The following is a 27,424-nucleotide window of genomic DNA, read 5'->3' on the forward strand; positions in this document are numbered from 1 at the left end:
AAGGATTAAGTAAGGCTACTTAGTTGCCAGTTAGTTATAAATAAGGTAAAATAAGGAAGATAAAATAAAATGGTACATTTTTCATTGAAAATAAACAAATGCGTTTAAAGCACAATTTTATAGGGTTAAATGTATTTCCATATAAATATTTTTTTTATTGTGACATTGTTTTTACTATTGAAGCTGTTTTTGTTAATATATATATTTTTACTTAAAGTCTTTAAAAAAAAATCCATATTATATCAACAAAGAACCATATAAAATTAATTTGTTCATTAACAATATATATATTATTTTAAATATAAATTTACGATTAAAATAGAGTTTATTTTGTTTATGTAGTTGAAAGAACTTCAATTTTAAATATAGTTTTTGTTTAATGACCTTTAATTTAAGTGCATAACTTAAATGGGTTCAACGTTGGGTTTTTCAGATTTTTCATTTAGTGACTTCAAAAGCTTCATTTCATTACGATTTTCTTTAACATTCGGTTTGAAATAAATTATAACTCTCAGAACAAATTTTTTAACTTTCCTACCCAATGATATTAATGGCTAAATAAATTTAAAAGATAAAATTGTATAAGTATCCTTTTAAGTTATGCATATAATAATTTTTCTCTTAATCCCTTAAAAATTACATCTCTCTTATAGAAGTAATTTAAAAGGTTTCTATTTATTTTGAAATTGTACACATGTAATCTCCTAACGAAAGTCCCCTCTTTGTTCATTTCTTTTTATTAGGCTATATATGTTTTATATTTTTGGGCACAGAAAAGTACCCTATTTAGAAATTTGTCTTTATACCTTTTTTTACTTTATCATGAGGCTGAAAACAGTAAAAGAGTACCCATAAATGTAAGTTGGAACAAACATTACATCGATTTAAAATAGCCATTAAACTATTATAAATTCCAAATCCATTAACAATAAAACAATTTTACAGGAACATTACAAAAAAGCATTTCACGTCCATTAAGGTTATGCACCAAAAAAAAATAGGCTAAACGTGCCCCTGTTACCCGCATGCTGAAAATTTAGTTTTTTAATTTGAGTACGCCAGCACAGTAAAAAAAAACTGTTCGTCGACAGTTTTAATCCCTGAACGGTTAAAATTCATTTTTGTTTCAAACCCGTTAAAAAAAAATATTTGCCTGTATGAAAATGTTCAATATTGCCGAAAATTTAACGATGAGGGCCACAATTAAAAATTAAACTGATCTGAAGTATAATCCCCTATGTGATAATAAAAGACACTCACCTCTTTGCAATCCCATTTGGGACTGGAACATATTGTCACCACGGACAAATTTTGCGGTCGGTTGAGCCACACCACGGAAATTTCCGTCAAGCTTATCCACGACACTGCAGTAAAGTAGTAATCTCTGGAACAAAAAAAAAGGGTAAATTTCCAGAGTAACGGAAACGAGACTCTACTAAAAAAAAAAAAGATAATTTGAATTGGGGATAATTAAGGATTTTACTGCAGGGGCGGTTTTCATGGGTAATTTGGCAATTTCTTGACATTTGCTATATTAGGGAGAATTATGTTTATCTTCAGAAGGGATTTTTTTTACAGAGCTCTATAAGTAGTTTTATAGTTTTTTATTTATTGATTTTCCAGTATGACAACTATAAAATTGTCATACTGGAATAGTCAGGAGGCAAAACCAAATTACTTAAATTAATAAAATTTAGCTCAAAAACACTTAACATGTACATATTATTATGAAAGAAACTCGTTTAAACTAAATATGCATTTAGAAACCAGCATTGACTTTGGGCAAAATTTAAAAGCATTTATTAAGTTCAGTTGTTTTATACAATCTGACATTTTTATTGTTCTAATATTTAAAAATTTATATTTTATTTAAGTAATATATAAAGATACGTGAAAGTTGTTATTCTTCCTGGTATGAGCAGAGTGTATATCTCTATTCGTCATAAAAAAATCTCTATTTTTATAAACATGTAAATAATATTCAAAAATGTATAGCCCTGTTTATGTTACGAAAGATTGAATTTTTAGAAATATTCTCTACACGATGTACCATTATTTTACTCTAGCGATATAATTAATTCTCTTTTACAATACAAAGATGGTTAAATTGAGGCAAAGTTGAGAATTTTTGAGCTTAACAATATGCAACTTTATTTATCGTTTTGGACATTTATAATAATTTACATGTATTTGACGTAAATTTCTAATTTTTCCAGAAAATCAATGTTTATTTTTTTTAATTTTTTTTTGTCATCTGGCAACTTTAAATATTTTGAATTTTCCAGGCATTTGAAGTATAAAAAAAAATAGGCAAGTCATAAGAATTCCCTTCAAATGTCTAAAATTATATCGAAAATTTATCTAGTTTTCTGGAAAATGGAAAATGAAAAGACTGATTCTAAAAGCTTGGAATAAAATAAAACTTTATTTTAAATGCCCAAAAAAAATTAAAAATTTACTCCATTAACCGGAATTTAAAAAAATCCAATCCTGCCCAATAACCCAAATTAAAAAAAAATCATGAAAATTTCAAAAATTATTATAAAAATTCTAAATAAAAATAATAAAAATATCTGAAATTAAAAATTGAAAACAAAATCTTATCCTAAGATATTAAAATTAAAAGAAAAATCATTTGAAATACTTGGAAAACGTGATAATTGACCCAAAGTCTTGAAAGTAAACAAAATTTTTATCATAATTTTATCATAAAAATACTCAAAAAATCTGAAAAACTTTAACAATTCCAAAAAATTTGGAATTAAAAATTGAAAACATAAAATTACAAAAAAAGTTATTTGAAATACTTGAAACAAGTGGAAAATGACCCCAAGATGACCCAAGGAACAAAATTATACTAAATTCCAATTGCCTGGAATTATAGAAAAATCCGAAAAATGTAAAAAATAGTTTAAAAATTTCAAAAATTTTGAAATTAAAAATTAAAAACAAAAACATCTTAAAACATTAAAATGAAAAGAAAAATTATTTGAAATACCTGGAAGACGTGATAATTGACCCATAGTCCTGGAATATAACAAGATTTTATCCATGTGCCTGGACTATCATAAAAACACTTAAAGAATCTAAAAAATTTAACCAAAGAATTATTTAAGATCATTAAATTTAAAAGATCGATTTCTTGAAATAATTATAAATTCCCAAAATTGTCGGGATTATTTTGGTTCCAAATGCGTTTATTATTTCTGTTAAAAATGCTGTAGTTTGTAAATGTACTTTTATTGGTCTATATAACATTTATAATAAATTTTAATCATATCTTGCTTTTCTTCATTCGTAAATACCATAATTACTTAAATAATTAGTAAAATAATTGTTAATTTGTACAAAACATACAAATATTTAAAACATGTAATATTTATGACAGTTTATATATTGTCTTGTCAGTTGATCACAGCCATCTGCTGCAAATTTAGTTTTTTCTAAAATTTTGAGTTTTTACAAAAAATAAAAATATCTTGTGATACATCGTTAAAAAAAATTTTTTTTTTGAAGAAACTTTCCACAGATTTCAAAAATGTAAAAATTCAATATTGCGCCCATAAGAAAAAACAAAGTTGATGATGGTATGCAAAAAACGAAATGTCGTAATAAAAATCATGTAGCACAAAAAAAGTGGCACAATGCAAAAGTCCAAATTATGTTATTTATAAAATCGCATAAGAAATAAGCTCAGAAAAAATTAAATCGATTTTTTAAAATATCGGATGTTTTCGAATATATTCTGAATTATTTTAATTTTTTAAGCGGCCTATTGTTAAGCTCAACAATTCTCAACTTTACCGCAATTTAACCGTCTTTATATCTTTTACAAATTTGAAAATCTTCATGTTGTGGGTCAAATTTGAAACACCTCCACCACCACCAATATATATATTACGCTCCAGTGTTTTTTCCATGTTAAGCATGATTTAATGTATAATCCTAACATTTAAGAGAAAACACTTAACAGAATCCAGACTATCTATCCTTTTAGCATTTATATCTATTTTGTAAGGTATATAGTTTCATTGTCGAGTGTCAAACCTAATGCACTGTCTTTAATATATTCAGGTATAAGGAATTGCAACAAAACAAATTATTTACGTGGGTTAATGTTTGGTTAATTTTTTTGGTAAGCATATTATCTGATTTCTTTGATATTAATACAGACGTATCGTTTACAAAAGATATTACAAGCGCATTAATAATAACGCAGTTAGTTTATATAAAGCAAAAAAATAGGACCCAGCAAGGAATTTTCCGCTATATAACCAAATTACTTTTTTAAAAAGACGTTGAGTCATGACATCTTCTGGGATTCTTTCTCTACCTTTTGTCTTATTTTCTTCTTCTAACTTCTAATTTTTATATCAGAAAATTAAACGCTACTTAATTGTAACAAATTGATTACATTTGTTAATAGATGTGTTTTAGATAATAATTTAAATAATCATATTTTCGAAAGCATTAAGAAAAATTAGTGGAAAAAGGAGACAATAAAGGTAAGTTTAAAATATGCTTTAAACAAGTGGTTTTTGGATTATAGGACTATGTATTGTCTAACACAAGAGTTACTAACCAGACCAAATAAAACTAAAAATTTATAAAGTTTAAGTAATAGAGTTCAATTATTAAGAAGTGATATTGCACAGAAAATGTCTAATAATCCTAGCTATTCAACAAACGAAAAGTTCCTTTATACAAAAGAAGTCACAATAAAGAGTTTTAGAGGATTCATCTCTACCACCCTTGTTGTATAATGTATATTGCTACAACATAACAGAAAACATGATCAATATATATGCAAACAAATATATCTTGCAGTTTGCCCATGACACTGCATTAATTAGACATGCAAAATCTACTTAAGGAGCTACCACTAAGCTTCAACAAGATATCTTACAAATTGAAAGCTGCTTCCGAAAATAGCGGTTTACTCCAAATCTATCAAAATCTAAATTCTTCCTATTCAATCACTTAATTTGAGCACTTCACCTCAACCAACCGATCAGCAAAATATCTGGGAATTGAAGTTGACCGTAACAAAGCAAAGAATTTCCAAGCATTAACGTACAAGAGCTAGAGAATTAATATCAGAACGACCATAAAAACTTATAAATCTACAGACTTATTTTAGAATATGGCCACACAATATTTCTTAATCTTGGACTAACTGCTCTAAAAACCAGAACCACTGCTGAACCTTCGGCTCTTTAAGTAAGTTTTAATGAAAAGGTGACTTCCTCAAAACCCACTTTTGAATCCAAGAAACGAACAGCTCTATCAAAGGAGGGAAATTAAACCAATCAATAAAAAACTTTATCAGCTCAACACGACATTTGGTTCAAGACTACACAGCATGGAGATCCTAAAGTCACTATGTAAAACAAGAGCGAACAGAAATTCCAGGCACAGATTTTCCATTTTCACGACATTCGAGAAACTATAACAGTAACAAAATCCAAAATATTTTTAAATTTAAATATACGCAAAATAATTATTTACTTAGATTCATACTACATACTGTAAATATTGCATATAATTGAAAAATTTACCTAGGCTGATGGACGACGGGTATATATATAACTATTCACCAATTTATAAGTTTATTGAATGAAAAAAAAGGTTTTAATATTAAATAAATACCAAAATAAAATACTACTACGAATTCAAAAAATACTTACGAATTCGCAATCACAGTCGGCGGTATCACTTTCTTCATCTTAACGTTCGAGATGTCGGCCAAATCCGCGATCGTAAGGCTGACGACCGGATTCCGTGTTCCCGGTTTCGGGTATCGTAGCGATCGTATGTCGGGATAAAGTCGACCTTCACCTGTCGGGATCAAGTAGGAGGAATCTGGATTACGTTTTGTTTCCGGTTTATCAATTTTTTATGCGTTTCGGTGACAAGTGTTTTAAAATAAATGGTTCGGAAGTAATATAAAAACGGAAGAAAGGTGTGGTATAATAATGGAAATGGCGAAATATGATATAGAACTTTTAATGTTTGGGGGAAAAATAGGAAAAAATATTAGGGAGGATAAATTAATACATTTTTATAGGAACTTTTTTTTTTATTTTGGGGTACTGAATTATTAATAGTGGTGATTATTTTAAAAGCTTTCAAGTGACACCCAAAAAAATAGCTTAAAAAAATTATAAATTTTAGCAAAAAGTTATCAAGTACTAAACATTTTTCTGGCTTAACTTAAGAGGATGTAGCATCTATTTTTTTAATATATGTGCTCTTTTCCCACTGCAGTAAAAAGAATTCTTTACTACTACCAGGCATTCAAACATGATTTTAAATAAAATATTTAAGATTATAAGAAAAGTATCATGTGCGTTTAAGTTATGCATTTTTGCCTTTTAAGACTAGTAAGCATATTTCCACTTTCCTTAAAGCATTTAAAAACTGAATAGTAAAAATGTTTAAAAAGGAGTATTTGATAATTATATAATAAATTAACGCATATAGGTGATGCATCAAATTAGAATATTATTAAAATTTTAATTAAAGTGATGGTCTGACTGTTTTCGTTTTAAACAGTTTAAACTATACATACGAAATCGGTTATTTTCCTTTTACAAATCACCGTCTACTGGTAAAGTAGACTTCAATCAGAGCATTTATTGCTATTTAAATAAAATACAGAGAAAAAAATGTTACTTTGATTTTTGGAAAATGTCATATAGATCTATTAAAATTTACTAAAAATAGGAAAAAAATATCTTAACAAAACTAAATTAAATAATATAATAAATAGAAGAAACTGGGCTGCAATGTGTAATGAAGCAGTCTTGAATGATTACGTTACGCAGTTTATACCTATTTTGAACAAAGCATTGAGTCATGTACACAACAAAAAAAAAATTAAAATATCAGAAGTTCAAAGGCAGGATTATAAACACATTAAAAATAACAGTAGCTGCCTAACAGAGGCTAAAATATTAAATTGAAAATCAATGAATTTTTTTTGTAATGCAGTAGATGAACAAGAAATAAAAAAACCCAACATAGAGATAATGAATATAATTTCAATCAAAAAATACAAATCAAGGATGAATAATTTCTTACACCTTTTTAACAATCAATTGTAAGACCTTTATTCAAATCTTAATTTATAGACCTATATAACTTATTAGCAATTTGTCAAAAAAAAATCGAAAAAGTATTAAAGGAACAAGTTTTAGCACAAATAGAGCAACACAATAATTAATTCTACAAAAACAGTTTTTATGCCGCTTAATTATTACAGCAATAACTTATATCACTATTTTTATTTATATAGAAATTTAACAACTTTAAAAAAAATTCGGATACTAAAAGACACACTTTCACATAACTCATTACATATAAAAAATATAAATATTGAGAAAGGAATGACATTGTTTAATCATTATGAAAAATAATTGAAGGCATTTCGACAAGTCGTTTAGATTTAAAATTTCTATTGTAAAAAACATTATTTTCATAATAAATGCTTTTTAATAGTAATGATAAGTCGTAAGTTAAGATTTCATAATTTTATAGCATAACTTAAATGGCTACGATGTTTGATTCAGTTAAACTATTTTTGTTTTCCAAGAGTAGAGTATTATAATTTTTTTTTCAATAACCCTACCCTTAACCCCACACAACTTACCAGTATATATATATACTTACCAACTTACCCTTATATAAAATAGTGCTATGAGATTGAATATTATAAATGAAAAACTATGATTTTTAAAAAACTTTCTTAGGGGCAAATGTTTGGGGTGTGTGGGGGGTCAAGGGTTATGTTGATGAAAAATACTATTTTTGCAGAACATATATATTCAATATTTAATCTAATAACACTGTTTATTTAAATTTTATATAATTTTGTATAAAAATATTTAGTATAAAAACAGCGTTATTAAATTGGATAATATGGAGGAAAAACAGTGATTTTTCATCAAATATCTGAGATGTAGTAGTAGACTTTAAGGACTACATATGTAAATCCCAAGTCAATATTTTTATATGTCAATCAGAATTGTATATAATATACGTATATTCTACAGTTTAATAAATATACCTTGACCATATATGGTTGATAAATATACCAAAACCAAAAATTTACTAAAAAATCGTTGAATAAATATTTAACGATAATATTATATAATGTGTTGCTTGGATTAAGTCTATTAAACTTTTTTTTTAAATTACGTTATAGTGATTTAATTAATTTCAAAAGTATGGTAAATGATTTAATTTTAACAACAGTAAAATTAAAATTTTAAATACTCCTTACCTATAGACCCGTACCAGGGAAATCTAAGCTCCTCTACCAAAGTATCATTAAAAGTTGCAAACGCTACCAACAAACCATCGCTGGACATCCAAATAGCTGAATTAGAGCCAAGTATTTCCTCTGAAATAAAATAAAATCTACATTAATAATTATTAAGCAAACAGTTTATCAGATCCCCAACCGTAATAAATCTACCCTTTTCCAGTGACACTCTCCCAAATAACCCTCGCGAAAAAAACTCAACAAAACCCTTGTTTACCGAACACCGATATTACAGTCCCCCATCTATAAATTTTTTGACTTAATTGGCTTACCCAATCTGTAATCCCGCAAAATCAATACAATTACTAAATAAACCATCCTTTATGCCCGCTATCGAATCTTATCATCAATAAATCAGTGTAGTCTGCAGTGTATCAGTTACGAGGGTAACAATTTAAGAGTAGTAAAAGCCGGATAACTGCATAAGTTCGTATCGATTTTTCAATGTTTATGTGAGGCTTCAATTTAAAAGGATCACTTTAAGTTTTGAACTTAAAGATGTGTTGGCATAAGTTGGCTTGAAACTTTTACTCCGCAAGCTAGAAACCCCTTAACTCGACTTAAATCTCGCTCTAGTTTTCGGCACTTTGGAACTTTTGCCAAAATTGGCATATTTTACTGCAATATCGATGCTGGAATTATGACTGGGTCATGCCAAGAATATCTTACAATTTCATCATCAAAGTCTGTTGCTTGTTACAGTGGTTTTTAAGAGTATGCAATAAAAAAAGGCAATTTGCCATATAACAATGCTAAAAAGTCCATTAAGCCACCCTATCATAATGGTGTTATGGGAAAAAGGAGTTATTTCATGGATTTACAGCGAAAAATAAATTAGTTGCCTCGCAACGACTTCTTTGCCAAGATCTTTCCCAGTGTGCTCTCCGGGTATTATATCGAAAATATTTTTATGAAAAATGGTTTTGAGCTTATGGAATGTAATAAAAATAGCTCAGGTTTTATTAGGTTTCTTTATATTTATAACAATGCATAAAATGTGCAATATTTACCGTTTTAGAAGATATTTGATAAAAGGATATGAGATATTTTTCTGAATTTAAAGTATATACGAGTCAAGTTATTAGAACACATTTTTAAATGACTGTTTTCATATTTTAAAAAACCTTAAGTTTATTTTAACTGCAGGTAATAAAAATTAAGATCTTCTAAAACACCTTAAATCTAAGCTATCTCTCGAAACAAAGAATAAAGTGCAAGAATTTTTCAAGAGTCCGAATTTTAGCATTTAACTTAAAAAAAGTCAATATTTCTTTCATTTGGCTTACAAAAGCGTCAACAGCATTAACAATATTCAACCATCATTCTATAATTCAATTTTCTCTTAATGATTGAAATGGATAAGGATTCCACGTACTTGGAATTGAAACACCAATTAGGCAGGTCTAATGTATCAAGAAGCACTAATATTTTGACACTTAAGATTTTTGACTAAATTAAAGATTTTTTGGCTTATAAATGGTAAGAAACATTAAAAAGTATTAAAAATTCTAACTCACCCTCATACAACCAATCTGGTACCCCATGGCTTACCACCCCAGGAACAGCAGTGGTGGTCAACCTATAACCTGTATGTGAAGTGGGTGTTTTCCTATAATAAATATCATAATCCTGGACCATAATGAGGCTGTGCCCCTTAGGGGCCCATTGAGCACGTAAAAGGAATGGGTGATCATCGTTTTCTGGCAGAGGACGAAGAGCAAAATCATTACTAAAAACAACATAAAATACAATACATTTTTGAGGTGTTGATAAGTTTCATAAATATTTATAACTATTTTATTTAAAAAAAAAAACATAATAATTTTTTATAAAAGGGTCCTTTAATTAAAAAAAAAGGGTCGAATTAATTAATTCAGGTTTATGCAAAAACAGGAGAGAGGGACGACCGTCCTCCACAAAGGACCCTCGTCTCGGCACGGCAAAAATACTTTTATTGTGTCTTTATTTAGGCTAAAATTATGACGTAAATGTTATAAATGGTCTTTAAAGGAAAAAGGCGCTTTTATTAAAGCGGAAACTGGAGTTGGGTTATTGGATATTTTAGATCGGACATAAAACCGCTTTATTTTGGATATAAATAGATTTTGAAACAATTTTGAACTAGAAAGTGAATCTATAAAATATTTAGCTGATTCATTTTATAAGCAAGTAAATTAAGAAAAATAAAAATTATAATCGTCTTACCCTGTATGAATGTCATAAATACTATACTGAGCAAGATAGGAATGTCTGAAGAGCTTTTGTACATTTTGAGCTAACAGGAGATACCTTTGGTCCGCTGATAGTTGGTATCGATTAGGATTTAATCGTAGCTAAAAAAGAATAGAAATTCATTAATAAATGTACATAATGGCCTGTGTCCATAGCCAGAAGTTAATTAAGCTTTTGTATAAATTTTTGGCTTATATTTACTATAAAAAATTGTTAAATATATTGGATGATTCACTCAGCATAATATAAGCTAATTAGGCTAATATAAGGCTTTTTTGAATATTTTTGTCAATCCCAGGAGATTCATGTCCATTTTTCCATGTTTTATAACTTTGTACCATCGATAACTAAGCTGTGTTTAGAGATTATATATCACGTAATAATTTTTCACACAATCAAAATAATTAAATAATCGGCTTTTTAAAAATAGACAACTAATACCTAGTGATATTATATCAACCTTTTAATTTATTTGTGACCAGAAGCTACAATTAATAAATGTCAGTGGTTCTAAAACAATTACTTTCATAACAAACATGCCTGTCTCGTTTCGATTGACGGATGACATTATTTGTCACAAGATAATTTAAATTTCAAATTATGGAAAAGAAAAAGCCTTTTGTAGATTGTTAAAATCTTATTAATTTTGATGCTTGCAAAATTAAATTCTTGGCTTAACACTACTATATTTACTAAATAAGAAAATACGATGAACTTCGAAAAACTAGTCCATTTTTCTCAAAGAGACCACCTAATAATATTTCACTACAATAGTTTATAAAATAAACATATCTGAGACCGTTGACTTTGTGCTCCTTTACCCTTTAAAATATGATAGAGTCTTAAAAAGAATATATAATAAAGGTAATCTGCCAATATTTAATAATTCGATTAATTATTATCAATTTATTAGAACTCAGGTTACTTTAGCCGACAAAAGAATGTATGTACCTATATTAAAGCCCCAAATATTTGCTTTTTATCACCTCCTTCCTAAAAACCAAAGCACCCAGTTGATGATTACTAAACACCAATACTTAGTACATACAAACGAAAAGGTCCACTTCGATGAAAATGGTTGTCCACCTATTAAGAGCAAAAACAGCATTTTATCCATGCCTTCTTTAAATTCTGGATGGTATTGAGCCTAATAGCTACCAAATCATTAAAGCTCATATTAAAGAACAAGTTACAGCTGAAAAATCTTCAAGTTCAAGTGCTGACACAATTCAAAACAGAGCAATCTTTCAACTTGGAAGGCCCTACTGTTCTCAAAATGCCAAGAAATTGAACAATTCAAGTTGGGCAAAAAAGGTTTAATAGCAATGTCAATATTTAGTATGAAAAGGCGCTTATTCTACCTGAATTAAAAATTGTCAATTTTTCCAAAAAACCAGGAGCCTTTAAGAGTAAAACTTTCTTCTTTAAAAGAATTTGTTAACGTATCGGTTACCTATAATTATTTTTATCTGTTGCCATAACACTCTAAATTTTGATAATCATTGTAATGTTCCTATTCCAATGGAGGGTTGCTGTTCTCCAGACTATCGTAAAGAAACCGCAAGAAAGATCCAAATTGCCAAGGAGCCTATTCCAATTTCAAAAAATCTCTGACTTAAGGAGGAATGAGTTTCTATTCCAATGGAGGGTTGCTATTCTCCAGACTATCATAAAGAAACCGCAAGGAAGATCCAAATTGCCAAGGAGCCTATTCCAATTTCAAAAAATCTCTAACTTGACTGAAGGAAAAATGAGTTATATAACCACGTTAACATGGTTATTGTCTACTCAGCATCAATATTCTTCAGAAGTCCAATTTAACTTTTCCCACAAAAGCCATCAAATTAGCGGATAATCCATAGTTCACCAAACTTATAAAATGTAAACTCCATTCCATTCCAATCATTCTTACTTTTCAATTGTTACCGTTTATAATAAAATCGTTATCTGTATCTTTTTGATGATTTTTGTACCATTGTTTAATAAATTTTAAATATTTGAAAGGTCTGTTTTAAGAAAATTATAAAATTCTTAACTCTTGCTTAGCCCAGAATAATAGAAATTTAATTTTTTATAATATTCTTTTATTACTGTACAATTACTAATTAATGCGTGGCCAGAGGGTATATATGAGCAATTTTGTACAAATTGAAAATTAAAATACCAGCAAAAAAATTGTACAAATATTGACGCATCCAAAAGCTGCCAACACTAAAAAAAGGCTTTATGCAAATTTAAAAAAATATGTCAAAATTTGAATTGTTTAATATTCTATGTACAAAGTTTAAAATTAATGATTGACTATTCTTATGTTGAATAAAGCATCCTCTGATTTTAATATATTTATAAAATATAAAAGTTGCTTACTTTGAAACTGTAGAAAAAATATATAATATAAAAGAATGTACAATTTTCACCCTTTGATATTTTTCAACACTTTTTTTTGAGCTTTAGTAAATACTTACAAATGTTTGATTTGACATGATGGTTCTTATTGACAAGTTGGAGGCATGCAAGATACTTATTCCACCCCATTGGTCTTTAAAAAGCAGTTCGTCATCTGAAATAAATATAAAATTTTAAACAATTTCTTTCTGATGATTTACAGCAATGCAGATATATAAAAGTAAATCAAATAAGATAACCCTGGAGCCAAAAACAAATGGATGAATATTTTATCCTTGGCTTAAATTTATTATATAAAACGAGCGTAAGCTGTTGGGGTAGTTTTAGCTAAATTATTTAAATTTATTGTTTTCAAATAAAAAAAAGTCAATAAAAAACTCTTCCTCTATATAATTTAAACGTTATACCCTCACGAGGCTTTTATTATTTACAGAATCAATAAAGAGCAATAACATAAAACACAAGGCTTTATAGCTTGTTTTATTCTGTCGGTAAATCGCCCTGGAAATGCATCTATAAAATATTAAATTGCCCTATAACCTAGAATTACATATACGTCGATCTTTTACTTAAAGGCTTTTTGGCTTATAACAAATAAAATTGTTTCTCATTACATTTTATTTGTTGGGTAACAAACTAATCACTTACCTGACACCCACGTTCCATTAAACCTCAATGGCTGAAACTCATGACTCAAAATGTCTTCCAACTCGAACCTCGTCCCTTTGACCCTTGGCCCTTCGTCTGGTGGCGTAAGTAAAACCACTGACGTCACTATAAGGGACAAAACGATTACGATGACCAATAGAGCAATAAAAATGCCCTTCCAGTTCTTCTGTGTGGTATTCGCTGACACCAACTGAAACAAACGAAGGTTTATCAACATAATAAAGTTAAAAAAAAACAGACATAAAAGGGCCAAATTACACGCAAGTGCGTGCAAAATGCCAGAAACAGTTATGAGGTTAATCAAGACAGATCGTGGGATATACGAAAAAGGGCCGGTTTTCTTTTTTTTTTTTTGGAGAGAATCAGATAAGTAATGAGTTTTATCTTAATGCGGTTTGAAATGGAACAGAAACGAGTTGGTTTAGTTTAATTTTCTTAGCACGTAAGTGGAATGGACGGGAGATACATATTAATAGCCGAAATTGGGTCATTTTGATTGATTTTAGGGATGCCAGTTGGGTTTAAGAGCTTTAAAAATGTGCTTTTTTAAGAGTTTATTTGTTTCGTTCGTCAATATTGTAAAGGCCTATTTTCGAATTTAATTAAAGGCAGTCAAGGTTGTTTTCTGTATAATTGTATGTATAATTAATTAGCCAAGCGCCAGATCATTTTCGCACACTATTTGAAAAAATTGATAGATCTGTTCTAGGAGTAGAAATAAAGTAAGAATAAAATTAGGCAATAATGAAATTTACTAAAGATAAGTTTTAGCATCTAACGCACTAAAGGATGTATTTTGTATTTTTTTTTAAGCTACGGATGCTGCATACGAAGGTCTACGAGGGCTGCATTTTAGACTCTTAGCTTGAGACAGTTATTTGCCTCAGTTTTTCAAGGATTTGACTCCACTAAACGTCAAATAACTCAAAACTCCTAACAAAAGGTTTTTGAGTTATCATGGTTCTTACTTGAGATTTTTCAGTAATTTGTGTCACTTTTACAAATATGTGACTCTATTAAAAGTCAAATAATTCATAAAGTTGTTATGTTATTTTCACAATATTAGTACATAAATATTAAAAAATGTCTATGCTGTAAGTTCTTATGATAATTCAAAATGTTTTGACAAGATGTTTGTGAGTTATCGCAGTTCTTCCAAGAAATTTCCCAGTTATATGTGTCGGTACTCCAATGATTGGACTCAATTAAAAGTCAAATAACTCATAAAGTTATTAATGTTATTTACACAATATTTTATACCAAATTTAATATTGGCAAAGCATTTTAATATGCCATAAGCTTTATTAATATATATGTATGAATTACTTCTATCATTAAATAAACGCTATAAAAAACACATTTTCTTTTAACTCACCATCATCTATTCAATTCTCCATTAAATTATCCTAAAATAACCATTACACTAATTCCATTCAATACTTCCATAAAAATAAGTCTTTTATTTGTTTGTATCCGAAAAATAAATATGACGTCCGAAATAAATTATTAGAGCATTATTTATTGATCATATATTAGAGAATCAATATTAACTTTAACGTGAGACTTAAAATAATTTCTTGTGAGTATAGTGTCTTCAATACCAAATCTGGTTAAACACTATTAATGGATTTCTATTGGCTTGACACAAATCTATTTTTATATGCCAAATACACGCATTACATACAGTTCATACAGATTTTAGCAAAGCTTTTGACATAGTTAATCATTCCATCTACCCTTACAAATAACCTCTCTTTACTAAATCTTTTAAAAAATGCCTCCCAGTAAGTTCTTTTAAAAGCTCCAAAGAAGATCGTTTAAAGTAAATCAAACTGTCGCCCTGGAACGTAATTATTCATTAATTAATAGGTTACTTATTACTTTGGCCGTTCCAGAAACTGCAAAATTAATCTTTTCGAGTTCTATCTTAAGCTCTCCGCGAATATCTGTCTTACTTAAAAATGGAACTGTTGTAATTTAGTTAACGTAATGCAATTTCGGCCTCGGGAAACGAGCTCGAATTAAAACCCTAATGGAAAAAAATTAAAAAGCGCAGAAACTGCTTAAAAACACATTTAATTTCGAGGTCAAAAGCGAGTAAAGTGTCGTTTTTTTTTTAAAGCTAAAAATTACAAAGTTAATAAAAACCAAAGAGGTACAATGTGTTTTGTTTGAAAATATCTCGATAGTGCTTCGTCGGTATTCGCAAGGAGTATTAGAATTCAAGGGGCGTCTTCTATCTGCCATTTGGGCCGGGACCGAACAAGAAAACGAGAAACTAAATAAACCATAAAAGAAGTTGAGTGGTTATTGAGATAAAATTTAACTCCATTTTTGAGGAGTTACTGAGGTTTTAAACAACATTCATTATCGGAATTATAAAATAAAAAATTTAATTATTAAAAAACGGGGATTTCTTAACGGCTTTAGTTGTTTAAATTTTAAAACCTAAAAGAGACGTCAAATGATAACCCGCTTCAGACACCTTAGTTTTGACACTTGACAGTTAGTGATTGAAATGGCACTTGATATTACCAGCTTGATCAATTTTAGGTTTGGAATATTATCTTAAAGAATCCTTACATGTAAGTTATATAATATATAAATAATTTCAAAGAAAACATTTTCTGTTAATATTTTAATAAATTTGGCCAAAGATATTGTAATCACAAAAAATATTAAATTATATTTATACTTTGTTTAGGAAAAGGTTATAATTTAGACCAATCTGTGTATTTATAACTACATTTTAGTACTCTTGAATAAAGGCTTAACTGATTTTATAAACCATGTTTTGAAATGAATTGGAAATTTTTATCGATTCTTTCTCACAATCATTTATTTCTGTAAATTTATTTTATTTTTTGGAAGATTTGAAGTATTCCAAAAGGCGAAATGTAACATAATAAAGAGCGACAAATATAAAAATGTAGCATAATTAAAGCTGAGAAAAATTAAAAGCTTAGTTTGCTCTAATATGCAAATATTTTCCCTACCACCTTCTACCTATTTCTAATAATTCGTGAGATATATTGGTCATAAATGTGTAGAGCCTGCACGCCGTAAATTTAAATCTCCCGTGTTATACTGAATTCGAATTTCCTGCTTTTTTTGACATCACTCAGTCGGTATTGTAACTACCTGCAATATCGATTATTCATATTTATTTCTTAAATAGTTCCAATGACTGCGAAGGGTGCGCTGTAGACGCGTCGGAAACGTGATGCCATCTGGTATAAATGTGATAACTCTTCTTATTTTACTTTCTCTATGACTAGAGCCTTTCAATAAAAAGCAATTAAGAAAACAACGTTTTTATGTATTTATATTGAAATAAATTTCGTAAATATTATTGTAAATTCTTGTCAAATTTAGTATTTATTTTACACATTTACTTTAAATTATTAAAAATTTAATAAATTAATTAGTTAACTTTTTCTATTTTTGTAATTATATTTAATTAGTTTAAATTTCATTTGGATTCAAATCTGATCCAGAATAATTTAAATTTTTTTAATAATAAATATAAAATCTTTTAGGGCTAGAATATGGCAAAGATTAAAAAAAAATAATCTTAATTTAAAAATTAAATTAAGTAAAAAATATTTATTTTTTAATATAAATTCATTATTTGTAGCTAGAATTTTAACATTTTGATAAAATAAGAAGACTTGTAGTTTTAAATTCATTAAAATTTAGTTGATATAAAAATCCATCCTTGTTTTTTATTTTCTATGATATTCTTATCATATTTTAAGTATGTGCTTAATACTTTAAAAAATCAAAAGAGTTAATTAAATATGTCTTTTAAATTCAATTTTATAGCATTCATAAATTAATAATTTTTCATTATTTTTCTTTTTTTGTGAGTTTTAAGTGTAGTTTTACACTAAATGAAATAAACTAATAATTAGTTATTAATTAAAAAATTAAAAAGACTAATAAAATTTATTCCAAAAATAAATAATTTAATGATATGATTTATTTATGAATTTTATATGTTGATAAATAAATAAATACTTCTAATGCAATAAATGTTAATAATAGATAAATTTGTCATTTATTACTTTTAATAAATTAATGTTTACATGCTTCAACAAATAAATTAGTTACCTACTTGTAATTCCTTAATAATATTTTTTTATTATATTCCATCCATTTTCATTTTACTATGTTTATAAAATATATTGTTGTTTTTTAAATTTTAAATAAAGCTTTAGTTTAATTAAATTAAACTTCAGTTCATAATTAAACTTAAAAACCATTGTTATTTAATATTTTCCAAGATTTTCCTATAATGTTTTTAGTTTTTGGCCAATTTATTAAAAAATCAAATAAACTAGTTAAAGATTTAATTAAGAATAAATTAAACAATTATGATTTATATAGTTTTTTAAAATTTTAATTATTTTTATGTGCTTTCATTACTACAAATACTATGAGTACAATTTTTAGTCAAATATATTATTATTTTTTAAAGATTTCTTATAAAGATTAATTAATCAAAGGTAATACCTTTGATTAATTAATTTTTATAAGCTCTAATAAAAAATAGTTTACTACTAGTAATTCTTTAATTAAATTTATATTTTCATTTTAGTTTAATGGTATTCATAAAATATGTTTAATTAAAATTCAGTTCATAGTTAAAATTAAAGCCCATCCTTATTTGTTATTATTAAATGATATTCATATGATACTTTGTGTGTCTGCTTAATTAATCAAACAACTAAAAGAATTAAAGATTTAATCTAAACTTAATTTAATGATAATTATTTAAATAGTTATTTTGTATTTTGTATGCTTCTTTTGCAGTGAATGTATATTATTTTTAACTTAATTTGTTATTTATTACTTTCAATTAATTATTATTCATACATTATAAATCAATAAATAAATTAGTTTAATACTTTGTTATTAATATAAATCCTTAATTTGCTTTTAAATTTAAAATATGTAATAAGAAGTTTAAAAATTAGTTAAAAATTAATTAAGTATATAAATTTAGTAAAGTCAATTCAGAAGAATTTATAAATATATCAGAAAAGATGAAAATTAAATGAGAATTTAGTTAAATTAATAAAATAATATCATTATAGTTATGTGAATACATATGCCTTATTTATTAATGAATTTATGTTTTTTTTTATACTTGTCGAATAATTGGTGAAAATACTATAAAATAAAATTTTAAAAAAATTATTGGAAAATAATAGAATAAGGTGCTGAAAATAATTAGAAAATAAACGATGCCAATTTATATAAAAAAAATATGTTTTTAATTATTTAATATTTCACAACCCGGTTATTATATTTTTTTAAACACTTCTTCAGAATCAAATACGCATTTTTAAAATCGTAAGATTTCGAATTATAAATAATTAAATTATTATTTTTTTCAGGCTATTAGGATTTACAATTAAATAACCTGAAATAAGGCCTAAATGGTTTTTTAAGACAAGATAAATTATGGAAATCTAAGTCCTATAGAAGAAATAAGTAAACCAATTATAAATAAACTTAACTAGTCATTCTAAACAACAAAGTAAAAGCAAAAAAGTACAAAAACTAAGAAAATAATTACCATTTTTATATTTCCATAATAGTAGCGGTTAATCCCATCTTTTCATCTAATTCTAAGAATTTACGCGACTGAAATCTAGTTAGGGTTAATCATTTCCGTTAATAAAAAAGCGATTACCTAACCTCATTTATAACGAAGTCCTAATGTAATTACCATTTTATGGTGAATGGTTCTTGAAATAGGCACCTACCCTAACGAGTATTAATAACACATATTAGTGATTTTTTTATTAACAGGATGACAACATTATTTTTGGAAATAAAGGGGAGTGTTTATGGTTTATTATTGTCGAGGTAATTAGTTTCGCTTGTTATTGTATAAATAGGAAAAAATTTGGTAAATTTGCATAGAATCACTTTACCCTTTGAAGTAAATATCTCCATTAAACTTGAAAAGTTTTTAATTTACAATGAAAGTTCTGGTTTTGGTGCTTTTTGTTGCGGCTGCTGTCAAATCCGTAAGTATTTTAAAAGAAATAACCTTTAATATATTAATTTTTAAATGTACACATATATTTACTTTTTTTAAATATCTCCTTCAGTAATTATAAAAATACCATTACTTTGTTCTAGATTTTGTCCCACTGATAACCTGCAGGACATTTTTTTTTATTAGTTGCATATAACATTTCTAATCTTTTAACTTATTTTTTACATACAATTTAAATCAATTTTAGCTTAAAATAATTTTTTTAATTTATATTAAAATAAAATATTAATAAATTTTGATTTGACTTTTTATATTTATAATAATATATATTGGGATTTAATTTATTTTTAAAATTGCTTACTTTAATTTCACGTATTATAAACATATTCTTTATATTTTATTTATATCAAATAGTAATTAATTAATTATTAAAGTATTCGTTAAGCATCAGAGCTACGTATAAGAACAAGAACAAATAAAAATAAGAAACGTATGAATGATGAAATGAAATGATTAGTACTAAATAAAAATAAAACATATTTTATGAAAATCGACTATTATTAAGTCATTAGTAAATAATAAAAAGAGAACCAAAATTATTTCTGTGAGTTCTTTTTTCCAATTGCTTTTCTATTTTTCCCAAATGCACTTTTAAAATCCCAAGAACGAAAATGGGAAAAAATTCACACAAACACCAAAAAGGTTAATGTTACTTTGCAACTGCACTTATTTTGAAGTTATCAATGAGTAGTTTTTTAATAGTTTGACAAAAGTAATGATGCTGTCAAAGGCTTTATAAAAATCTCAATATATTGAAGACTAATTTAACAACTTTATTGGTTTTAGTTTCTTAAAACCTAAAATTAACAAAACCAAAAACAAATAACTTATTAAGTAAAACATTTCAAACAGGTAACATTTATAAAAAAATACCTTAGCCAACATAATTTTCAGAATAACTTTTATTTTTTAGGACATCTCTCTATCTCCAGAAGAGAATACCCGTATCATGGAAATCAACGGAGCATGTATAAAGGAATCGGGAGTATCCGAAGAAGTCCTTAAAGGAATTATGACGGGCAATTTTCCAGACGATCCAGCATTAAAAACACATTTAGTATGTTTTGCAAAAACGGCCGGACTTATTGACGAAAACGGAAACCCAATCAAGGATAAAATTATTAAAAGAATGACCATGAGACTCGGTGATGAAGCCAAAGCCTTGAAAGTATATGACAAATGTTACATTGATGCTGCAACCTTAGAAGAGAGAGTTTTTAGTAGTGCTAAGTGTGCTTTTAATGAAATTCATGGAGCCAAGTAAAAAGTGATGACTACAAATATATAGGCTACTCCTTGTTAAAGAAATATAATATATGATTTCATTAAAATTGATTTGTCTATTTAAGTTCAAAACTCAGTAAATTCTTTTCTTCCTAAAATTCCTCATCATGTTAATAAATACACAGCGTTTTTATTGAAAGAAAAAGTTCCGATTCCCTTTAAAGAACAATGAAATAGGCCCAATATTTTTTCCCCTAGGACAAAACCTGAAAATGTCGGTGATGTAACGTTAACAGACTGGTGTAGTCTGTTAGTGAGAACGTAATTTGGACCTTTTTTCCCAAAGAGCCCTTAAATGGGGTTTATTTGGCTCTTTGCCTTCCTTTTCAGATTATTTATATAGCAAACACTACCCTAATTAATTTTAGATAGTACAAAATGTTTTCACAACTAACCCGTGAAACAAAAACAATATATTTTTTTTCAAAGTCTATTTAAAGACAAAATTAGTGGAGTAGATTTCCGTATAATAAGAGTAATTGCTATTGTAAGTTAAATGTTTTTTTTTTAAATAGGCACCCTTGTTAATAATCACATATATTATTTAAGGTAACAAGTGATTTTTGGAATTGAGGGGGCGTCTTAGGATTTAATATCATTAGTGTAATTAGGGTTGATGGTTGTACTATAAAAGTGAAAAGTTTGTAAATTTTTTGCGTAGAAGTAGTTTGATCGTTTTAAACTTTACTAATAAGAGTGTTAACATTAGAGAAGAAGCTTCGATATCGGTAATTAACCTTATTTTTTTATTATTTTAATAAGGATTTATACTAAGGAACTTCACTCAGTTGAATTTTAATAAGTATCACTTAATTATTTGAAAAAAAATATTTTGCTTATTATTTACTTCTATTTGTAATTTTTTATGTATTCATTTCCTTATAACTTTTTTATATTACTTCAACCTTAATAAATATTTTTTATTTATTGTTGTGATATTTTTGATTTAACATTTTGCTTCTGGAGAATGGTTATAGAGCCAGTGTATAGAAATTAAACTTTATAGTAATTTTATCAAAACCGTGATGTTTGATACATTTGTGTGATTTTTTAATCAAAATAACCATACTAAATAATTAAAAGATACAAACTGTTAAAAAAAAGAATAACTAAAAACAACATAAATAATAATTTTTACTCGTTAAAGCAAACTAAAATTCTCTAGCACTTTATTTAATTACATTTTAGAAATATAACTTTATTGCTATCTTTTTGTTACTTCAGGGTGACATCATCATTTTTCTTTTTTTTTCTCTATCATCATTTACTCCATATAGACTAAATTGTATTAGTAGTAACAATTTAAAAGAGAAAAAAAACACTAAATTGTCAGGCCATATACTATTTAATTATTATTAATACTATTTAATTATATCATTAACTATTTTATAAAGACTAATAAAATACTGTGTTTAATTGGAAAAATCAACAGTAGTACCTGTTTGTTTACAAAGAAAAATTAACGAGTTTACCCGAAAATTACGCATAATATTTTGTAATTAAAATCTGTAAAAGGAGTAGACTAACCAAACATATTGAAAACATTTTATTATCAGATTAATTTGAATTTCGATAAATTTAAAATGTCAAATTTAGAATAAAATGTCATCCTGTAAGGCAAATGACTAATTATTGACAGTACAATGGGGGTATTTCATGCAAACCATGATAAATATTTTTTACATAACATTTTGCAGTAAAATTTTGCTACAACATATGTTAAAACGCTTTAATGTTAAAACGCTTTAAGAATATAAATATGCGTTGCAAAAAATATTAAAAATCAGTTTTGTCAAAATACTTGTTATTGACATCATCATATCCAAAAAAACCAATGATTGACAGCCAGTAGTAGACACTAATAAAAGACCAGTTAAAAGTACTGTGATATTGTATATTTTGGAAATATACTACAAAAGCTTCATTTAAACATACTCAAATACAAACATCTATGTACATGCATACAATGACATGAATTGGCCTTCATAAATTATTTTGTTTTAGTACTTAAGCTTCAAAAACATCCACAAGTGATTTGAATTCATATTTAATTCGCTCACCAGAAGATAATAAATCAGGGGTAGGCAACACACCAATAACACTATTTTTTTTATATATATGACACATCATTTTCGTCACACACAAGCATTTTTTTGTCTCCACGTGACATAATGTCATCATTGTCAACTAGTTCCTGCACAATACAAACATATCGGTATGTAGTGCTCTTTCTTTTGCCGCCAAGAAACTTCACTAAAATAAAATTTCCTATTTGAATGTCTCCGTTAGAAACTTGGCAAAATGATTTATTTGGATCTTCAAAAGGGTCTACATCATCTGAACTATTTCCACACTCTATCCATTCTTCTTCCTCACCAGAACTCTCTTCTTGCGGCTTCTCTTTCTTCTTTAAAAGTTTTTGTTCCCTTTCCAATTTCCTTTTTTCTTTTTCTTCTATTTTCTTTATTTTCTCGTTTTCTTTTTTGGCGTGATACCTTCGCCATGCGTCAGAGGTGAAAAGAGATGGAATTTTTTCTTTCATTTTCCTTTTTTTTGTTTGAGGTTTTAGGTCGGGCCAAAATAACGCCTTCTTAAAAGGAGTTGGAACATTTGATGTATCAAGGGTTTGAAAGGAGATGCTTGGCTGGTCATGTATTTTTGTTGGAGTGCAAAGATCTCCGGCAACAGAAGCAGGAGCAAGATTAGTGGGAGAATGGCTAAATCGATTATCTGCAACTGAGTCCATGGCCCTTTTTTCATTTGTTACTTTTGCATGTTGAACATCTGAACATGTTTCTAGTGTCCAATTTTTCCAAATTTCTAATAAATGCTTATCTTCCACTGGACCATCCCAAGAATGTTGGCTTAAGGAGTTCCTGTAGGTAGTTAGCTTTTCTTGGTCAATCCTGCTCTCAACATTTTTTAAGGCAAGCAGGGACTTATCTCTTGTAGCGTTTGAAGCCATAGCAGCTACAGGAATGTCACTTGAATCGTCATTCTTGGCAGAAATTTTACTAAAATGGACATTTTCAACATTAAAGGGGCATAAACCTGAAGATTTAAAACCATTTTGAATGGTTTCTATTTTAATGTGTTCCAGGGCCTTTTTAAACACACCTCCAAAGTGCATCTTCTTCTGAAGCCTATTGCCAAAGTTCTCCATCCTCCAATTTTGTACCTCATTTCTGTAGGCTAATTTAAGGGGCCTAATTACTGCAGTGTCCATAGGCTGAAGGATGTGTGTAGCATTGAGATATAAAGCAATCAACTCAATGCCATTATCACTGCAGAATGTTGATAAATGGCGAGTTAAGTGGGACACATGGCCATCTACAAAAAAGAGAATAGGTCTTTGAATCCCCTCTTTTATAAGCCATGGATTAAATATATTTGTGATATATTCATAATATTCATTTTCGGATGTACCCAATGCCCAATCTTTAGGCACACTTGAAGCTATGGCAGATGGAATTCGCTTATAGACCAAAACTCTCATCGGCGGTGCAATATTACTAGCTGCATTAGCTGTTACCAGTACAGTTAAGTTTTCTTTATCTCCTGCTGCACGATAAATGTTTTTGTCTCCTTTTTTTGAACACTTTTCCTTCTTTGGGTTAGAGGTAAAACGCGCTTTCGTCAGCATTAAATACCCTTTTGGGGTCATCAGTTACTTGATTGAGATCATGGGATGTTGGATACTCCTTTATTGCCTGAAACCATCTACGAATTTGTCCTGAAGTTACGCTTTCTCTGGATGTTGTCAAATTCTGTGATATTCTTTGTGAAATTTTGCGAATGTCTCCTCAAAAATAGCAGAAAACCATTTGTCGCTAGGACGGTTATTGTTAGTAAGCGATTTGGCCCGTTCTGAATGACTCATGGTTTTTTTGAACTGAATCTAAAAGCTGCATTTTTGAAACAGGAAAATGTCTTTCAGATAGTTCAATAATCCATTTAACCAAAAGGGATTCCTCATGCTTGCTAAGTATTGTTGAGGGCCCCATGGTACAAACAACTTCAGACTTTCCTTGCATCTTATGAAGTAGGGCTGTCCGTGGAACATGGTGGTTTCGAGCAGCCACTGTAACTGGTACACCATTTCTTACTTCCGCCAGTCCAGCTGTCATTTGGTCAGAGGTATAGATTCTTCTAGGCGACATTTCTAAAAAAGCAGAAGGACTTAAATTTATTTAGTTTTGGCTCATCCAAATATTGTCATCATTAAACCAGTAATTGGCAACATTGTCTTGATACGTATTTCATACTCAAAATGTGATTGGTCAAAAGTATTAAACACCAATAGTTGACAGTTGTGTCAATAACTGATGGAAGGAATAGTCCTTGAAAGCAGTTATTGACACCTCCATTTTCTTGTAAACAAATAAATATTTGGAGATTTTTTAATTCATTTTATCTACTTTTAACTTTTTTAACAAAAATAAACCACAGAAAATAACAATACATACTAATGCTAAATTTTTAAAATGGGTCATTAAAATTTACTTACCTTATTTTTTACACTAAGGAGCACAAAAAACACCAAAAATTTGGAACAGGGGTTTACAACATGAACTGACCTGACAAAATGACTGACCAGAAAATTCTGGGAATATGTTCAGGGTTGCCAGATTTACGGAGGATTGCATAGGTTTCACATTTAATATAAAATTCAAATGCGTTTTCTTATTTTAGGGAAAATTGTAGAATGGTGTCAATGATTGGTGAAATGTCAATAACTGGTTGTTTACATTATATCTAGATTGATTGTGTTTTTTTTATTAGAAGTTATTAAGAGTGGCTTGTTTTGAAATCACAGCACTGTATGTGTATGTCTCTTTTTATTATATATTCCTAAATAAATAAAAGAAACACTTTAGAAAAAGGCACATTGTCAACGTCGGTTTTACAAAGGTAACGCCCTTTAACGTCCGCTAATCCTCCACTGACCAATCACTTGCCTAAGACGCAATAATACTCAAGGGTTGCAGAAAAGCGGGGTTGCCAGCTTAAGGAATTTGTTCAGCTGTTTTAATTAATTTAAAAAACACAATAGAATGGAAAAAATCAAAAAATTGCTTCAACTGTGTGAAAAAAATGATTTACACAATTCAGTGAAAGTTTTAATAAGTTTTCCTCATTGGCTGCTAAGCTTGATTTCAATCTTTCTATGTTAACTATTGATTTATGTATTGATGTACTGAGCATCCCTGGGTACCGTTTTTATCATAGGTATCTGTCGTAGATCTGTAATCGATGTAACTACTGAAAAGAGTTTTCAAATTAACATTTCTTATTCAATTAATAGGTTTTTCGTTTTTTTTTTCAATTTCAATAAAAAATAAAGTTAAGATCGAAAAGAATAAAAAAGCTGAAAGATCGATAGATAAAACTGCAAAGTTGTTTTAACAAAATATTAAAAAACCAAATTCATTTTGCCACAAGGGTGAAATATTCAGCCCGCCACAAGTGTGTCGCAGGCAATATTTAAATTTGCTGCCAAGTTTCAAAATTGTTAGAGGCGTGTGATGGAATTTTAATTTTTTTATCCGGATACTTATATAAGGAGGGTGTAAAAGAGGAAAGCAAAAAAATCGGGAAAAATTGTTATAAATATAATTTCGAACACACAAATCAGATTTCGCATTAAAACAATTATACATAAAGGTTCAATATAATTAATTTAAGAAGTTCCAATAACGGACAACTAAAAGGCCCATTTAGGAGGCACAAACTAAATAAAGGTATCACTCACTACTTCCCTTTAAAAGTTGTGTCCTTTTGAGACCTTCAAATCACAAGGGCAAATGTTTTTTTTTTTAAATTAGATTTATCTAGAAAAGTTTCGTTGTTTATTTATTACTTTAGTAAAACCATATCATTATCAAGATTTACTTAGATACCAGACAGCAAATTTTTAGTTTTTTTTTCATAATTAGTATAATTTGGAAAAGTCAGAGAACTTACTGATGAATAAGCAATTATGCAATGATATATTTTTTAAATATGGAGCAACATTTTTAAAATGTGTTTACTATTGACGAAGTCAACTTGTATACCAGTTTAATTCAGTATTTTTCCTAATGATTTCCACAAATTTCTAGGAAAACATTTTCTTTTTAAAAATGACACAAAAGTACTGTAATATCAATTTATACTTAAATAAATGTTAAACGTAATTACGCTAATGGTACATTAGAGGCCAAATTGATCTTGGAAAAATTAAATTGCTTTGTTTAAGGATGCGCAATTAAATAGGTAACGTGCATTATTCAACTATAATTAAGTCAGATATGTAGTGTAATTAATTAAAGCTATGATTAAGCCGGTAATTGTTTGTTTTAATTTCCTCCTAAGATTAAATAAATTAAAAAAATGTGCATAAAAAAACAGTTGAATATAATTTTCATTAAATTTAGATTTTATAGTGTATAAAC

At 27.9% G+C, this 27,424-nt stretch overlaps 3 protein-coding genes across 3 annotated transcripts in view; 2 read left to right on the top strand and 1 right to left on the bottom strand.

The window, feature by feature from the left end:
* Positions 1-958, top strand: part of LOC126742708 (phenoloxidase-activating factor 3-like) — a 39,826-nt gene extending 38,868 nt beyond the window's left edge. The window contains exon 9 of the mRNA XM_050449492.1: positions 946-958. The gene's annotated coding sequence lies outside the window, so the exon portion shown is untranslated. The remainder of the gene's footprint in view (positions 1-945) is intronic.
* LOC126742707 (dipeptidyl aminopeptidase-like protein 6) overlaps positions 1-27,424 on the bottom strand; it is a 110,053-nt gene that overhangs the window by 28,811 nt on the left and 53,818 nt on the right. The window contains exons 4-10 of the mRNA XM_050449490.1: positions 13,613-13,823; positions 13,024-13,118; positions 10,532-10,659; positions 9,844-10,055; positions 8,285-8,404; positions 5,688-5,838; positions 1,261-1,384 (exon numbers count right to left, since the gene is read on the bottom strand). Of these exons, the coding sequence (XP_050305447.1) occupies positions 1,261-1,384; positions 5,688-5,838; positions 8,285-8,404; positions 9,844-10,055; positions 10,532-10,659; positions 13,024-13,118; positions 13,613-13,823 (1,041 nt within the window). The remainder of the gene's footprint in view (positions 1-1,260; positions 1,385-5,687; positions 5,839-8,284; positions 8,405-9,843; positions 10,056-10,531; positions 10,660-13,023; positions 13,119-13,612; positions 13,824-27,424) is intronic.
* On the top strand, positions 19,524-21,035 carry LOC126742710 (B1 protein-like). The gene is made up of 2 exons (XM_050449494.1): positions 19,524-19,674; positions 20,620-21,035. Exons 1-2 carry the CDS (start codon positions 19,627-19,629, stop codon positions 20,968-20,970), a joined length of 399 nt encoding a protein of 132 aa, XP_050305451.1. The 5' UTR covers positions 19,524-19,626; the 3' UTR covers positions 20,971-21,035.

This window comes from Anthonomus grandis, chromosome 12, assembly GCF_022605725.1.
Source record: "Anthonomus grandis grandis chromosome 12, icAntGran1.3, whole genome shotgun sequence".
In the NCBI taxonomy this organism is placed as follows: domain Eukaryota; kingdom Metazoa; phylum Arthropoda; class Insecta; order Coleoptera; family Curculionidae; genus Anthonomus; species Anthonomus grandis.

Coding starts and splice junctions, on each gene's coding strand:
- LOC126742710 (XM_050449494.1), top strand. CDS start 19,627: ATGAAAGTTCTGGTTTTGGTGCTTTTTGTTGCGGCTGCTGTCAAATCC. Junction 19,675..20,619: donor TTGCGGCTGCTGTCAAATCC/GTAAGTATTTTA, acceptor TTTATTTTTTAG/GACATCTCTCTATCTCCAGA.